We start from the raw sequence: 15,796 nt of genomic DNA on the forward strand, positions 1-15,796 counted from the left end.
ATCAAGTCTTGCTCAAATCTTGGAAGATTAACAAGGAAAACCCCCAAGGTCTTCATCCTAAAGGTAAGATTCTACACCCCTAACCCTCAATTTTGAATTTTGTCTAGAATTGGGTAATTAGTAAGATAACTTTTGAGCATGGGAGTTGTACATCTTGCATACATGTGCTATCAAAGGGTGTAAGAAGATTGTTAATCTAAGAATGGTAGATAATGGGTTTGGGATGATGGAACCCCCCATAAAAGAACCTTGAAACTTTAATGCACACCTAATGTTTGATAAAATGCTCAAATGAGGTAGAATCATGATCATCCTCCTAATTTTGATTTAATTTGTTACATTTTAAAAATAGATTGAAGTTGCTAAGATTTCTAAAATATTTTAGAGTGTAAGGAAGCTCAATTGAGGTATGTTGGCTAAACTTTCTCTCTTAGAATCGAATTCTATAATGTCCCCGTGAGTTTCAAAGTATGGGCTGCGTATTAAAATATTATGGCTTTGAATCGTATTTCAAATGAAAGATAGTATACCAAATTATGTGAGAAAATCTCAATAGTCTTAAGACTCTTAATTGCTCATATGTGTACCTAAAGTCTTGATTGGAAATGTCTTATTGTTGATAATATATGAAGATGGTTGGAAATAAAATAATTGAATTGGGGGTATAGTGTGTGGCCAATGTGGCAAGAATTTAAGCTATAATTATGGCTAATAGTAAAAATAATTTGAGAGGATGCGATAAAGAATATGAAATGAGCCTCGACTCAATTGTTTTAAAAAATAATTTCGAAAATAGAAATGCCTAAAAGCTTTTGTACTCAATTCATGCCCATAAGTGGCTGCTTTAACTAATGCTTTGCTTTATAAATATATCCACTGTGATTCGAGTTCTTACATACTCAGGTGTTGAAATTGTATATTGTCATTTCTGGGAAGGAGTATTGCAAGAATAAATGGTGTATTGATTGCTTATGATTTGATGTGTGCTTGTATTGGTGGTCGGTATGCCCCATTATTTGGGAAGAAACCTTTTGTGTTTAAAGTTCCCATTACTAATAAATTTGAGTTATATGATTGCTGAAATATTCTATATGTTGATATTTGATGGTGATCTTTGAAATTGAAAGAGGTGAAAGTGTGGAATATGAAATACGGCCACCGTGCCAAGAATAAAGAATCTTGTGAATGGCCAAATGAGCCTGGAGTCCCAAAGACACTAGACATACTTGCTGAAAATTTCTTCTGGCCTGGAATGAGAAAAGATGTTGAAAGAATGTGTGAACAGTATTTGGAATGTAAACAAGCTAAATATAAAGTATTACCACATGGTCTTTACACGCCATTACCTGTTCCTACTTCACCTTGGATTGATATTTCTATGGATTTTGTGTTAGGTTTGCCTAGAACAAGGTATGGTAAGGATAGTATATTTGTTATGGTCGATAGGTTCTCCAAATGGCTCGTTTTATTCCTTATTTAAAGACTAATGATGATTCACATGTTGCTGATCTTTTTGTAAAAGAAGTTGTCAAATTGCATGGTATACCTAGAACTATTGTTAGTGATAGGGATGCTAAGTTTTTGAGCCACTTTTGGCGTGTATTTTGGGGGAATTTAGGCATTAAATTGTTGTTTTCTACTTCTTGTCACCCACAAACTGATGGACAAACTGAAGTAGTTAATAGAACCTTAGGAAACATGTTGAGGGCTGTTTTGAAAGGTAAATTAACTTCTTAGGAGGCTGACTTACCTATGATTGAATTTGCTTACAAAGAACAATCTATTCTTCTACAGGTATGTCTCCTTTTGAGGTTGTTTATGGTTTTAGTCCCTTCACTCCCCTTGATTTATTACCATTACCTACTAATGATATTGTTAATCTTGATGGGCAAAGACTGAGATGATGAAAAACATTCATGAACAAACAAGGCTTGCAATTGAGAAGAAAAATGAGCAAATTGCCTTGAGAAAGAATAAGGGTCGAAAACAAGTTATTTTTAAACCTGGAGATTTAGTTTGGGTTTGCTTTAGAAAGGAGAGATTTCCTTCTAGAAGGAAGTCAAAGTTGCACCCTAGAAGAGATGGCCCATTTCAAGTCCTTGAAAGGATTGGAGACAATGCTTACAAGCTAGACCTACCTGGTGAGTTCCAAGTAAGTGCTACATTCCATGTTGCTGACTTGTCTTTGTTTGATATAGGATCAAATTCGGGGACGAATTCTTTTCAAGAGGAGGGGAATGATAGCATCAAGGACAAGGATAGAGTTTTGGAAGCTCCAAGGCCATTTATAAGATCTCAAGCTAAAGAGTTGCACTCTAAGGTTGCTGGACTTCAATGGCAAATAAAGAAGATTTTAATTGTAGAGGAAGAGCTCAAGCCCAAAGTAGATGAATTATTCAAGTTTTATAATTATTTGGTGATCCAAATTGAAGTCCAAGGGGAGGAAGATTGGGCCACCAAATCAGCCTTTGAAGTCCACCAAAGGGGCTCAAAATGAGCTTAAAAGAGGTCCAAAAGGGGGTGTTTCAAAAGGAGCCCAATTGGAGTCCAAATTAATGGCCCAAACTAGTAGTTTTAAGGCCCAAATTTGCCCCAAAGGGATTTGGCCGCCCCCACCTAATTGTAATGACTTTTCTTACTCCTTAGTAACCACCCTACCTAATTGTCATAACATTTTATGCCTTAGCAACCACCCTACCTAATTATAAGGACTTTTTGTGCCTTAGTACTCCTATAAATAAGGAGTTTTTCTCATTCATTGAGAGACTTCATCTTTCAATCTTTACTAGTTCATAGTTCAAGAGAGTAAGATTACTTCTCTATTGTGATATCTTTGATTCCTTTGTGGTATTCTTAGAAGGCGATTAATCCTAGTTATTAATTGTTGTCTCCAGTTACTCGTAAAGCGGTCAAGATCCGAATCTCTTATTTTGATTTGCTTTTAAGTAAAGACATTTGATTTCTTCAATAAATCAAGACGTTGTTGCTTTGATCTTGTCAAGGCTATAGAACTTGCGTTCTTTGAAGTTCTTGGAATTATTTCCTTGAATTTTTCCATATCCTTTATTTTCTGCCCTTTAGTTCTTGTTGTTCAATTCCTTATTGTTATTGCTTTCGCATTTACTTTTCAAATTCTTACTCTAGTTTGGATTCCCGACCTATTCATTATCAGACACCGTGGCCGATCTTATTGAATTGAGAATGGTTGATTTTGATGTGATAATGGGGATGGATTGGCTTTATTCTTGTTTTGCCAAGCTTGATTGCCGAACCAGGACTGTTAGGTTCAAAGTTCCAAATGAACCAGCTATTGAGTGGAAGGGTGATGATGTAGTTCCGAAGGGTAGGTTTATTTCCTACCTTAAGGCCACAAAGATGATCAACAAGGGATGTATTTACCATTTGGTCCGGGTTACGGACACCGATGCTGAGGCACCTACACTTGAGTCTGTGCCTGTTGTGAATGACTTTCCGGGAGTCTTTCCGGATGAACTCCCTGGGATCCCACCAGATAGGGAGATTGATTTTGGGATTGATGTAATGCCAGACACGCATCCCATATCTATTCAACCCTACAGAATGGCACCGGCAGAATTGAAGGAGCTAAAGGAAAAATTGAGAGATTTGTTAGAAAAGGGTTTTATCCAGCCGAGTGTGTCGCCTTAGGGTGCACCGGTCCTTTTTGTAAGAAAGAAAAATGGGTCACTGAGAATGTGTATATCGACAGCTTAATAAGGTCACAATCAAGAATAAGTACCCCTTGCCAAGGATAGATGACTTGTTTGATCAATTGCAAGGTGCCGGGTACTTCTCCTAGATTGATTTAAGATCCGGGTATCACCAATTGAAGATCAGGGAGCGAGATATTCCGAAAATAACTTTTAGGACCCAGTGATAATGACTAGGTCGGGAATCCAAACTTTGTCAAGTTCTATATATGTTCCCAAAGTGAGGCTTAGAGATTGGCTAAAAGCTAAAGAGAATAGTCGCATAGGCGCACATGCAAGGAAAAAGTCATACATGCTGCATGACAGAAGGTAGTAACAGTTACGAGATTGGAAGGATTCCGACCACAAGTCGTGGCGTGAGAAAGAGGCCTAAAGGGGAGAATGCCCTGGCCTTTGGAATTATTCACAGAACAGTTGCCTAGATGGCAAGGATAATACTAAAGTATTCGGAAGACATAAGTTATGAAAATGATAAGTACATCAGTCAACATTCGAGGACGAATGCTCCAAAGGGGGGAATGATGTTACACCCCATATTTTCGTACGTGAAAGTATGCCATAAATAAATTGATGAAAGCTCGAAAATGAGATGTTACATCCCGCATTTTTGTACGTTAAAGTTTCATCGTAAGTTAATCGACGTAAGTTCGGGAATGAGATTCTTTTTGGGATTATAAGCATTATGCTATTTAAAACAAGTGATGAGTAAATTCATGAAGGTGAGAGGGTAAGCAATTTGAAGAAAATAAATTTTGTCACAATTTGACATTTTGGGATAAAATACGGCCCGAGCTAAAATACCCTGTATTTATGGACTAGTACCATACAAGGTACCACATGACCATGATAGTAAGGTGTATAAGGTGTGTTAAAAGTGAGTAGTATTTTAAGTAATTTGAGATAATTCTTAATTATGTGGGTAATTGATTGATTATTGGTTAATGGGAGATTAATTAGTTAAATAATGAATTAGGGAATAATTAAGATTTTGGATAAGGCTTAATAAACCCTCCCAAATGTGGCAGCCCAAGAATATTGATTTAAGTGACTCTTTAGTCACATTGCTAGATGGTACACTTTGGGAAACATGTGGGGCCCACATAAAGACCAACCATTTATAGAAATTTCATCACCTCAAGGTTGGAAAAAAAGCTAACCATTTCTAAGAAAAATCTCATCAACATTATGAATGAAGTCCATGCTACGGATGGAGCTCCATAGATCACTGGAAATTTCATAACACAATATAGTGTGAGATTTTGCAATTTTAAGGAATACGGTGCAATCTTTCTCAAGAATATCATACGAATATTTTTCTACTTCGATCCGCCGTTACGTGTTGTTGCAGTTGACGTGTGTTAGGGGGATTGTCAAGAAAATCGGCTCAGGTATGTTAAGGCTATCCCTTCTTTCTTTTTGGCATGATTCATAGGATACAAACGAAATGAACAAAAGCACAACTTTCATAAATGACTCTATTCATAGAAGTACTAGGGGTGCCTATGTTCTTTATTCCCCATGTGAATTATTATTATATCTTCTGTTCATGGGTCTCAAAAAATACGTAAGTTGATAAAGTTTATTTCATGATATTAATCAAAGGTATAATGGTCTTATGACACTCTGAAAGATTTTATTGATGTACTTCTCATGCATTGCATTCATTTACATTGACCCATGAACAGATAGCGTTATATACGCGTATATATGTATATTATATGTATATGGGATAAGGAAAAAGGTTACGGTGTTATATACGCACCACCACCTAATCAGCTGGTATACATTGATGATTTACCTACAGTGGCCGAAATGATATGATGGGATGCCCTCAGAGGCTTGATGATGTTATGAATGCATATACCCATGCATGTATGACATTTATATGCATATGCATGACATTATAATATTAAATGATTCATAGAGCTATTCAGATATACATGTTGAGTCTTCCATGTTTCTCTCATGTCTATTATTTACTGATTTTCATTCCTTACATATTCGGTATATTATTTGTACTGAAGTCCCTTTTTCCCCGGGACGCTGCGTTTCATGCCCGCAGGTCCCGATAGACAGATCGAGAGTCCTCCAAGTAGGCTATCAGCTCAGAGGAAGGTGTTGGTGCGCTCCATTTGCTCCAGAGTTGCTTGTTTGGTCAGTATGATTTAGACGTGTATTGTTTGGTATGGCGGGGCTCTGTCCCGACCTTTATGACAATTATGTATTCTTAGAGGCTTGTAGATAGACGTCATGTACGTAAAAGATTGTATGGCCTTGTCGGTCTATGTTCAGTGTACGAGTGGGTATTTTGTTCTTACAGGCCGGATGTCTTATGTATAAGTTGGTATTTCATGTTGCATTCTACTTATCTCATGCCTGCCTCTCCGGCTCAGTTATCTATGATAGTATGATACGAAAAGATACGTTATATTGGTACTCGGTTGAGTAAGGTACTGGGTGCCCGTCACGGCCCATCGGTTTGGGTCGTGATGGGCCGTGACACTCGTACCCTTTTTCACCTTGCTTCTTTTACTTGTTGAAACTTATATCTACCTCCTGAATCTCTCATTCCTTTTACCGTAAAAGTTAATAGACATTCTTGCCTTAGGGATTCTTATCAAGAAGCTTACACATCTTAGTACACACACGATCTATTGAATACCTCATATTTATCCATCATAAGCATGATGCAAAAATTGAGTTCCTCTGACTCAACTCTTCCACAGCTATATCTCTTACCAACCATCTTTCTGGATGTAGGCATCATCGTATTATGAATAAGATAGTGTTTAGGAAATTGAGTTCTAACAACTGAGCTCTACCACATGATCTAGAGTAAGAAGAAAGAGTGGCAGCCCTAAATTCCCTGTAGCCTCCTGCTTATAAGTGTGTTGCACAACACACCCATAAACAAGACTCTACTAGACACGACTTGAAGACTCCCTAGGACAGAACAGTCACGACCCAAACCTATGGGCCGCGATGGGCACCCGGTACCTTACTCAACCGAGTACCAAAATAACGTAACTTCGTGCCATACTATCATCGGTAAATGAACCGGAGTAAAGCATGAGGGAATACAAACTTATACATATGATATACTAACCAATAAGACCAAAATTACATTGAACATAGGCTGACAAGGCCGTACAATCTTTCACGTATACGGCATATGTCTACAAGCCTCTAAGAGTACATAAATGTCATAAAGGTCGGGAAAGGGCCCCGCCATACTAATCAATACATGTCATAATCATACTGATCACATAAGCAACTTCGGAGCAAATGGAGCGCACCAACAGCTTCCGCTGAGCTGATAGCCTACTTGGAGGACTCTCAACCTGTCTATCGGGACCTGCGGGCATGAAACGCAGCGTCCCCTGGCAAAGGGACGTCAATACAAATAATGTACCTAGTATGTAAGGAATGAAAATCAGTAAACAATAGACATGAGAGAAACATGGAGTAAAAGACTCGACATGTATGTCTGAATAACTTTGTGAATCATTAATATTTACAATGTCATGCATATGCGTATAAATGTCATACCATGCTTAGGTATATGCATTCATAACATCATCAAGCCTCTGAGGGCATCCCATCATATCATCTCGGCCACTGTGGGCAAAATCATCAACGTATACCAGCTGATCTGGTGGTGGAGCGTATATAACGCCGTAACCTTTTCCCATATCCCATATACATATTGTCAAGACTCAAACCGATGGGCCACGATGGGCACCCGGTACCTTACTCAACCGAGTATCAACATAACGTATCTTTTCGTGTCATACTCTCATAGATAATTGAGCCGGAGAGGCAGACATGAGATAAGTAGAATACAACATGAAATACCAACTTATACATAAGACATACGGCTTGTAAGACCAAAATAACCACTCGTACACTGAACATAGGCCGACAAGGCTAATACAATCTTTTACGTACATAACATCTATCTACAAGCCTCTAAGAATACATAATTGTCATAAAGATCAGGATAGAGCCCCTCCATACCAAACAATACACATCTAAATCATACTGACCAAACAAGCAACTCCGGAGCAAATGGAGTGCACCAACATCTTTCACTGAGCTGATCGCCTACTTGGAGGACTCTCGACCTGTCTATCGAGACCCGTGGGCATGAAACGCAGCGTCCCTAGGCAAAAAGGACGTCAGTACAAATAATGTACCGAGTATGTAAGGAATGAAAATCAGTAAATAGACATAAGAGAAACATGGAGAAAAGACTCGACATGTACGTCTGCATAACTTTGTGAATCATTTCATTTTTATAATGTCATGCATATGCGTATAAATGTCATACCATGCATAGGTATATGCGCTCATAACATCATCAAGCCTCTGAGGGCATCCCATCATATCATTTCGGCTACTGTGGGCAAATCATCAACGTATACCAGCTGATCAGGTGGTGGTGCGTATATAATGCCATAACCTTTTCCCATATCCCCTATACATATAATATACATATATACACGTATATAATGCCATCTGGTCATGGATCAATGTGCATGTATAAATGCATGAAATGCATAAGAATTGCATAAGAATTGCATTAATAAGATTTCTCGGAATATCATAAAATCAACATGCCTTTCGGATAAACTTTATCAAATACGTATTTTTCTAGGACCCATGAACAGATGATAGAATAATAAGACACATGAGGAATCAAGAATATAGACACCCTTAATATTTCTATGAATAGAGTCATTTATGAAATTTGCATAATTTGCTCATTTCATTTGTATCATTTGGACCACGCCAAAAGGAAAGAAGGAATAGCCTTAACATACCTGAGTCGATTCTCTTGACAGTCCCTCTAACACACGTCAATTGCGACAACACGTAATGGCTGATCGAAGTAGGAGAAAATCCATATGATATTCTTGAGAAAGATTGCACCATACTTCCTTAGAATTCGTAAAAATCTTGTTGCTATAACATTACGTAGTCTCGTATGATTTTTGTAGTAAAATTACATTTCTAATATCTAGTCTTTCATGAATGAGTTTGCTGAAGCTTCATCTCTTAAATTAGTAGAGATGAGCAAATCATTTTGGTAAATTTAGAGAAGCCTCACGTTACCATTCAAATCATATGATATCTGTCTTTGAATTTGAGAAGCCTTGTACGATACTTGCTGATTTTTCTCCATTACCTTGTAGAGATGCAAAGTGAATTTAGAGAGGTCTTTATGTCTTTGGATGTGGGCCCCACTTATATGGTGACTTGGCCAAAGAATGCCTAAATTATGCCACCTAATCTCAAGACTTACTTAGTCACAATAGGCTTGATTAAGCCTTCATGCTTGCTGCCACGTTGAGGGGGGTGTCCCCCTTAAGCTTTATCCAAAAATTCCATTTACAAATTAATCTCCCACTTAAAAATCCATAATTAACCAATTATCCCCACAAATAAGAATTATCTCAAATTACTTAAAATACTACTTACTTTTAACACACTTTATACACCTTACTATCATGGTCATGTAGTATCTTGTATGGTACTAGTCAATAAATACCGGGTATTATAGCTCGGACTATATTTTATCCCAAATTGTCAAATTTTGATGAAACTCATTTTCTTTGATTCGCTTACCCTTTCACCTTCACGAATTTACTCATCACTTTTTGAAGTAGCACAATACTTATAATCCCAAAATAATCTCATTCCCGAACTTACGTCGATTAACTTACGACGAAATTTTAACGTACAAAAATGCGGGATGTAGCATCGTCGTAATATAATACTACGGGGCGTAACACATATAATGTACATATATACGCGTATATAATGCCATCTGGTCATGGGTCAATGTACATATATAAATGAATGCAATGCATGAGAAGTACGTCAATAAAATCTCTTTGAACGTCATAAGACCATTATGCCTCTGATTAATATCATGAAATAAACTTTATCAACTTACGTATTTTCTGAGATCCATGAATAGATGATAGAATAATAAGACACATGGGAAATCAAGAACATAAGTATCTCTAGCATTTCTATGAATAGAGTCATTTATGGAAGTTGCGTATTTTGCTCGTTTCGTTTGTATCATTTGGATCATGCCAAAAAGAAAGAAGGGATAGCCTTAACATACCTGAGCCGATTCTCTTGACAATCCCTCTAACACATGTCTTTTGCGAAAACATGTAACGGCGGATTGAAGTAGGGAAAAATCCGTGTGATATTCTTGAGAAAGATTGCACCGTGCTCCCTTAGAATTGCAAATCCCGTTGCTATTACGCAGTATAACTTCATATGAAATTCTTGAAGCAAATCACGTTGCTACTAAAAATATGATCTTTTACTGAAGCATTTTCATCTTCATTTTTAGTAAGTATGACCATCTTCATGACTTTGTATTAGCGGGTGTGGGCCCCACTTGTGATGACTAAGCTATAAAAATTCCTCCAAATGTGCTACATTACCATATAACTTTATGAGTCACTAATTTGGCCAAATCTTGCTGCCACGTTGGGGGGCTTTGTCCCCACCTACTAACTACCCACAATTCCCTAATTACATGGTTTATCTCCCATTAAACCAATAATTAACCAATTACCCACATAATTAAGAATTATCTCAAATTACTCAAAATATTACTCAATTTTAATACATTTTATACACCTTATAATCATGGTCATGTGGTACCTTGTATGGCACTAGTCCATAAATACGGGGTATTATAGCTTGGACCGTATTTTATCCCCAAATTGCCAAACTTCGACGAAACTCATTTTCTTCGATTTGCTTACCCTCTTACCTTAACGAATTTACTTATCACTTGTTTGAAATAGCATAATACATTATAATCCCAAAGTAATCTCATTCCCGAACTTACGCCGATTAACTTACGACGGAATTTTAACGTACGAAAATGCGGGATGTAACATTTCATTTCCGAGCTTTCGTCAATCTACTTATGGCGTACTTTCACGTATGAAAATATGGGGTGTAACAGAAAGGCAGTGCTTAGCCTTATGCAATTTCAGAGGCAATGCTTAGCCTCGTGCAAGAAAAGGAGACAATGCTTAGTCTCATGCAGAGAAAGGCAGTGCTTAGCCTTATGCAATTTCGGAGGCAATGCTTAGCCTCATGCAAGGAAAGGAGACAATGCTTAGTCTCATGCAGAGAAAGGCAATGCTTAGCCTTATGCAATTCTTGAGGCAATGCTTAGCCTCATGCAAGGAAAGGAGACAATGCTTAGTCTCATGCAGGCAGTGCTTAGCCTTATGCAATTAAGGAGGCAATGCTTAGCCTCATTCAAGGAAAAGAGACAATGCTTAGTCTCATGCAGGCAGTGCTTAGCCTTATGCAATTATGGAGGCGATACTTAGCCTCATGCAAGGAAAGGCGATGCTTAGCCTTATGCGAGAAAAGCAAAGGATAGCTGTGAGAGGGTGAAGTATTTCTTAGCTTGATGTGTTGCGTTTGGCAACCTTGTCTTTATGAAGATAGTGATTTTGCTGTGTGTATATATTTGCGAATAGTCCTGTTGTGTTCATTGTGCCTGCATTCAAAGAAAAATTATGAGTTTTGTGGGGGAAAGGTTGGTTCGTGATCTTGACTCCTTGCGTTGCCTTCACTCTTGTCTTGCAGTCCTGTTTGAGTTACCTTGGGTAGCATCCGGTTGTTATAGAAATAAAGTTTTCGAAAAATATGTATGCATTGGACAAATTATTTGCAAAAATATAATTGCTTGAAATGTATTATAGTATGTAAGATCAATACTCTTTGGTTATTCCATACACGACGAAGTCGACTGAACTTGCGATCTTGCCCCTAGTTTCTGACCATGGGAAAATGAAGATTTTATTAAGATGTGACCGAACCCACATGGTTGCCTACGTATCCCCTCTTAAATGGGAATTAGGTCAAGCGTAGTTCAGTTACATCAAGTGAAGAAGTGCGAACAATCCTAAACATAGTATCTTTTGACTGCGTCTGAGTTGATAGGTTTTGGCCAAATCTCTCCGTCCATTTGTGCAAGTATAAGTGCTCCTCTTGTCAGTACCTGATGAACCATATAGAGACCCTGCCAATTGGGTGAAAACTTCCCCTTGGCTTCACCTTGATGTAGGAAGATTCGTTTTAGCACCAATTACCTCGGTGTAAATTGCCTCGGTCTGACCCTTTTGTTGAAGGCTCTTGCCATCCTGTTATGATAGAGTTGACCGTGACACACCGCATTCATTCTTTTACCATCAATGAGATCTAGTTGTTCGTAGCGGCTTTGTACCCATTCTTCATCGCTGAACTCAGTCTCTTGTATAATTCTTAAAGAAGGGACTTCTACCTCGGCAGGAATAACCGATTTAGTACCGTAAACCAATAGGTAGGGAGTTTCCCCAGTTGATGTGCGAATTGCGGTACGATACCCGAGTAGAGCAAATAGCAACTTCTTGTGCCATTGTTTGTAGTTATCTACCATTTTCCTTAGTATCTTCTTGATGTTTTTGTTGGCGGCTTCTACAGCTCCGTTCATTTGCAGCCTGTATGCTGTGGAATTCTTATGCTTGATCTTGAAATTTTCACACATGGCCTTCATTAGATCACTGTTGAGATTGGCGGCATTGTCGGTGATGATTGACTCTGGACTCCGAACCGACAAACAATGCGATCCCGAACAAAATATGCGACGACCTTCTTAGTTACAGCTTTGTAAGATGCGGCTTCGACCCATTTTGTGAAATAGTCTATGGCCACTGGAATGAACCTATGCCCATTTGAAGCAGCGGGTTCGATTGGACCGATGACATCCATGGCCCAAGCGGAGAAAGGCCAAGGTGCACTTGTTGCATTGAGTTCATTGGGTGGCACTCGTATCATATCAGCATGTATCTGGCATTGGTGACATTTCTGAACATACTTGATGTAGTCTGTTTCCATAGTCATCCAGAAATACCCCGCTCTTAGTATTTTCTGGGCTAAGACGAAGCCATTCATGTGCGGTCCGCAAGTTCCGGCATGTATTTCCTCGAGCAATCTGGATGCTTCCTTGGCATCGACACACCATAGTAACCCCAAGTCAGGAGTTCTTCTATACAGAATTCCTCCGCTTTGAAAGAACTGGTTGGCTAATCTTCGAAGCGTGCGCTTCTAAGTATGGGTAGAGTGCTCTGGATATTCTCCTTTTGCCAAATATTCCTTGATGTCGTGGAACCACGGATTTCCATCGCTCTCTTCTTCAACATGAGCACAATAAGCTGGCTGTTTATGAATTCCTATTGGGACAGGATCGATGAAGTTCTTTTCTGGGTGTTGTATCATGGAAGATAGAGTGGCCAATGCATCTGCGAACTCATTTTGAATTCTTGGAACATGTATGAATTCTATCTTTTTGAACCTTTTGATCAGCTCTTGTACACAGTACAAATATGGCAATATTTTGGTGTTCTTTGTAGCCCATTCTCCTAAAACCTGATGCACCAACAAATCAGAATCTCCAATTACCAATAGCTCCTGAACATTCATGTCAATGGCCAACCTGAGTCCCAAGATGCAAGCCTCATATTCTGCCATATTGTTGGTGCATGGAAACCTGAGTTTTGTAGATACCGGATAGTGGTGGTCGGTTTCTGATACCAAAACAGCTCTGATACCTACTCCTTTGAAGTTTGCTGCTCTGTCGAAGAATATTATCCAACCATCATATGCTTCAGTGATATCTTCTCCCACGAACGATACCTCCTCATCGGGAAAATACGTTTTCAATGGTTCGTATTCTCCGTCTACGGTTTTCTGCCAGATGATCTACCAATGCTTGTCCTTTGACCGCCTTCTGAGTTACATAGACCATGTCAAACTTACTCAGCAATATTTTCCACATTGCTAACTTACCCGTAGGCATGGGCTTCTGAAAGATATATTTCAGTGGATCCATCCTCGATATGAGATATGTAGTGTATGCACAGAAGTAATGCAAACTTCTGAGCTATCCATGTTAAAGCACAGCATGTGCGTTCCAGCAAAGAGTACCAGGCTTCGTAGGGTGTGAATTTCTTGCTCAGATAGTATATTGTCTGCTCCTTTCTTCCAGTTTCATCATGTTTTCCCAAAACGCAACCGAAAGCTCCATCCAGTATAGACAAATAAAGCAGCAGTGGTCTTCCTGGTTCAGGTGGGTCCAGAATGGGCGGTTTGGATAAATATTCCTTGATTTTGTCGAAGGCCTTTTGGCATTCTTCAGTCCAACTTGTTGCAGCATCTTTCCTCAGCATTTTGAAGATCAGCTCACATATTACTGTTGATTGTTCTATGGAGCGACTGATGTAATTAAGACGCCCTAAAAAGCTCGTCACATCTTTCTTATTCTTTGGAGGTGGCAAGTCTTGGATTTCTTTGACTTTTGATAGGTCTAACTCAATTCCTCTGCGACAGATGATGAATCCTAACAATTTTCCGGCAGGGACTCCGAAAGCACACTTTGTAGGATTCAGTTTCAGATTATACCTTCGAAGCCGATTGAAGAATTTTCTCAGATCCGCTATGTGATCCGTACTCCTTTTGGATTTGATGATAACGTCATCCACGTACACTTCTATCTCTTTGTGTATCATGTCATGGAAAATAGTTGTCATGGCTCTCATCTAGGTGGCTCCGGCGTTCTTCAGACCAAATGGCATCATTTTATAACAATATATTCCCCATGGCGTGATGAAGGCTATCTTTTCAGCATCCTTCTCATCCATCCAAATCTGATGGTACCCCGCGAAGCAATCAAAAAAGGATTGGAGTTCATGTTTGGCACAGTTGTTGATCAATATGTGTATATTAGGCAACGGGAAATCATCTTTGGGATTTTCTCTATTTAGATCTCGGTAGTCAATACATACTCTGACTTTTCCATCTTTCTTCGGAAACGACACAATGCTGGCCAACCAATTCGGGTACTCGACCACTCTAAGAACCTTGGCTTTGATCTGCTTGGTGACCTCCTCTTTTATCTTCAAATTCATATCCAGCTTGAATTTTCTGAGCTTCTGCTTTACCCGTGGACATGTATGATTTGTGGGTAACTTGTGAGCTACTATGGATGTGCTCAAACCTGTCATATCGTCGTAAGACCATGCAAAGATATCTTCATATTCTTTTAGGAATATAATGTACTCTTCTTTCTCTGACGGTGATAGATGAATGCTTATGCGTGTTTCCTTGACCAGTTCGGAATCCCCTAAGTTAACTGCTTCAGTTTCATCCAAATTGGACTTTGGCTTGTTTTCAAAATTTTTCACTTCCCTGACGATTTCCTCAAGTATCGTATCATCTTCCAGGTCTTCTGAATCACTATCCTTATGTTGCGTTGTCTCATTACATGTCACAGTCACAGGTTCATCGGGATAGGTAATAATAATGCTGTAAAAAGAGAAAATGTAGAGAATAATAGTAAATACGAAAAGTAGCAATGCATTAATTGAAATCTTTAAAACGTTAACAAATGCGGCTCGATGACTCGAGCAATTATTTCAAAGCAAAATACTGAAAATGTCTCAAATGCTTAAAAATAGTTGATGCTAATCTGCCTAGCTACCCAGGAACTCGACGGGCCCGGGATGGTGCAGCAGTCCAATTTTTGAGAACAGCTCCTTTTCCCACGGTCTGAATGGTAAGGTCTTCCTCCTCCTCAACTATCGCATTGCAATCCATATCTTCTTCATCCAGAAACAGTTTCCTCATGCCAGCTAAGACTTCATCTTCCTCAGATCCCCACATTATGTCAGCTTGATGAAATGTCTGGTGCAGAGGTGGTACTGGTTATTCCAGCAGATAATAAGGACCACGCCATGGCGACGACCAATCCTGGTACTCTTGCCAAGTATATTCATATCCGAGCCCAAAAGTTGTGCCATGACGCTTCGGTTGTACGGGTTTGGTGATCCCTTGGAGGTTTTTGCCGAGACCCTTGCCAGGTTCATATCCTGTCCATATTAATATGCTTTCTATCTTGTTACTCCACCATTGATCCTTTTCAATTGCATTGACTCGCTCAATGCGATGGTACGTTTCTCCACCCAGCTTCTTCCTATTCT

General features: G+C 39.0%; 1 protein-coding gene across 1 annotated transcript; it reads right to left on the reverse strand.

The window, feature by feature from the left end:
- Positions 1-11,868: 11,868 nt before the first annotated feature.
- On the reverse strand, positions 11,869-14,326 carry LOC138909743 (uncharacterized). The gene is made up of 3 exons (XM_070200956.1): positions 13,608-14,326; positions 13,188-13,392; positions 11,869-12,288 (listed from the first exon to the last, which is right to left on the reverse strand). The coding sequence occupies exons 1-3, from the start codon at positions 14,324-14,326 to the stop codon at positions 11,869-11,871; spliced, it is 1,344 nt and encodes a 447-aa protein (XP_070057057.1).
- Positions 14,327-15,796: the final 1,470 nt, after the last annotated feature.

Source organism: Nicotiana tomentosiformis, chromosome 4 (assembly GCF_000390325.3).
Source record: "Nicotiana tomentosiformis chromosome 4, ASM39032v3, whole genome shotgun sequence".
Lineage (NCBI taxonomy): Eukaryota > Viridiplantae > Streptophyta > Magnoliopsida > Solanales > Solanaceae > Nicotiana > Nicotiana tomentosiformis.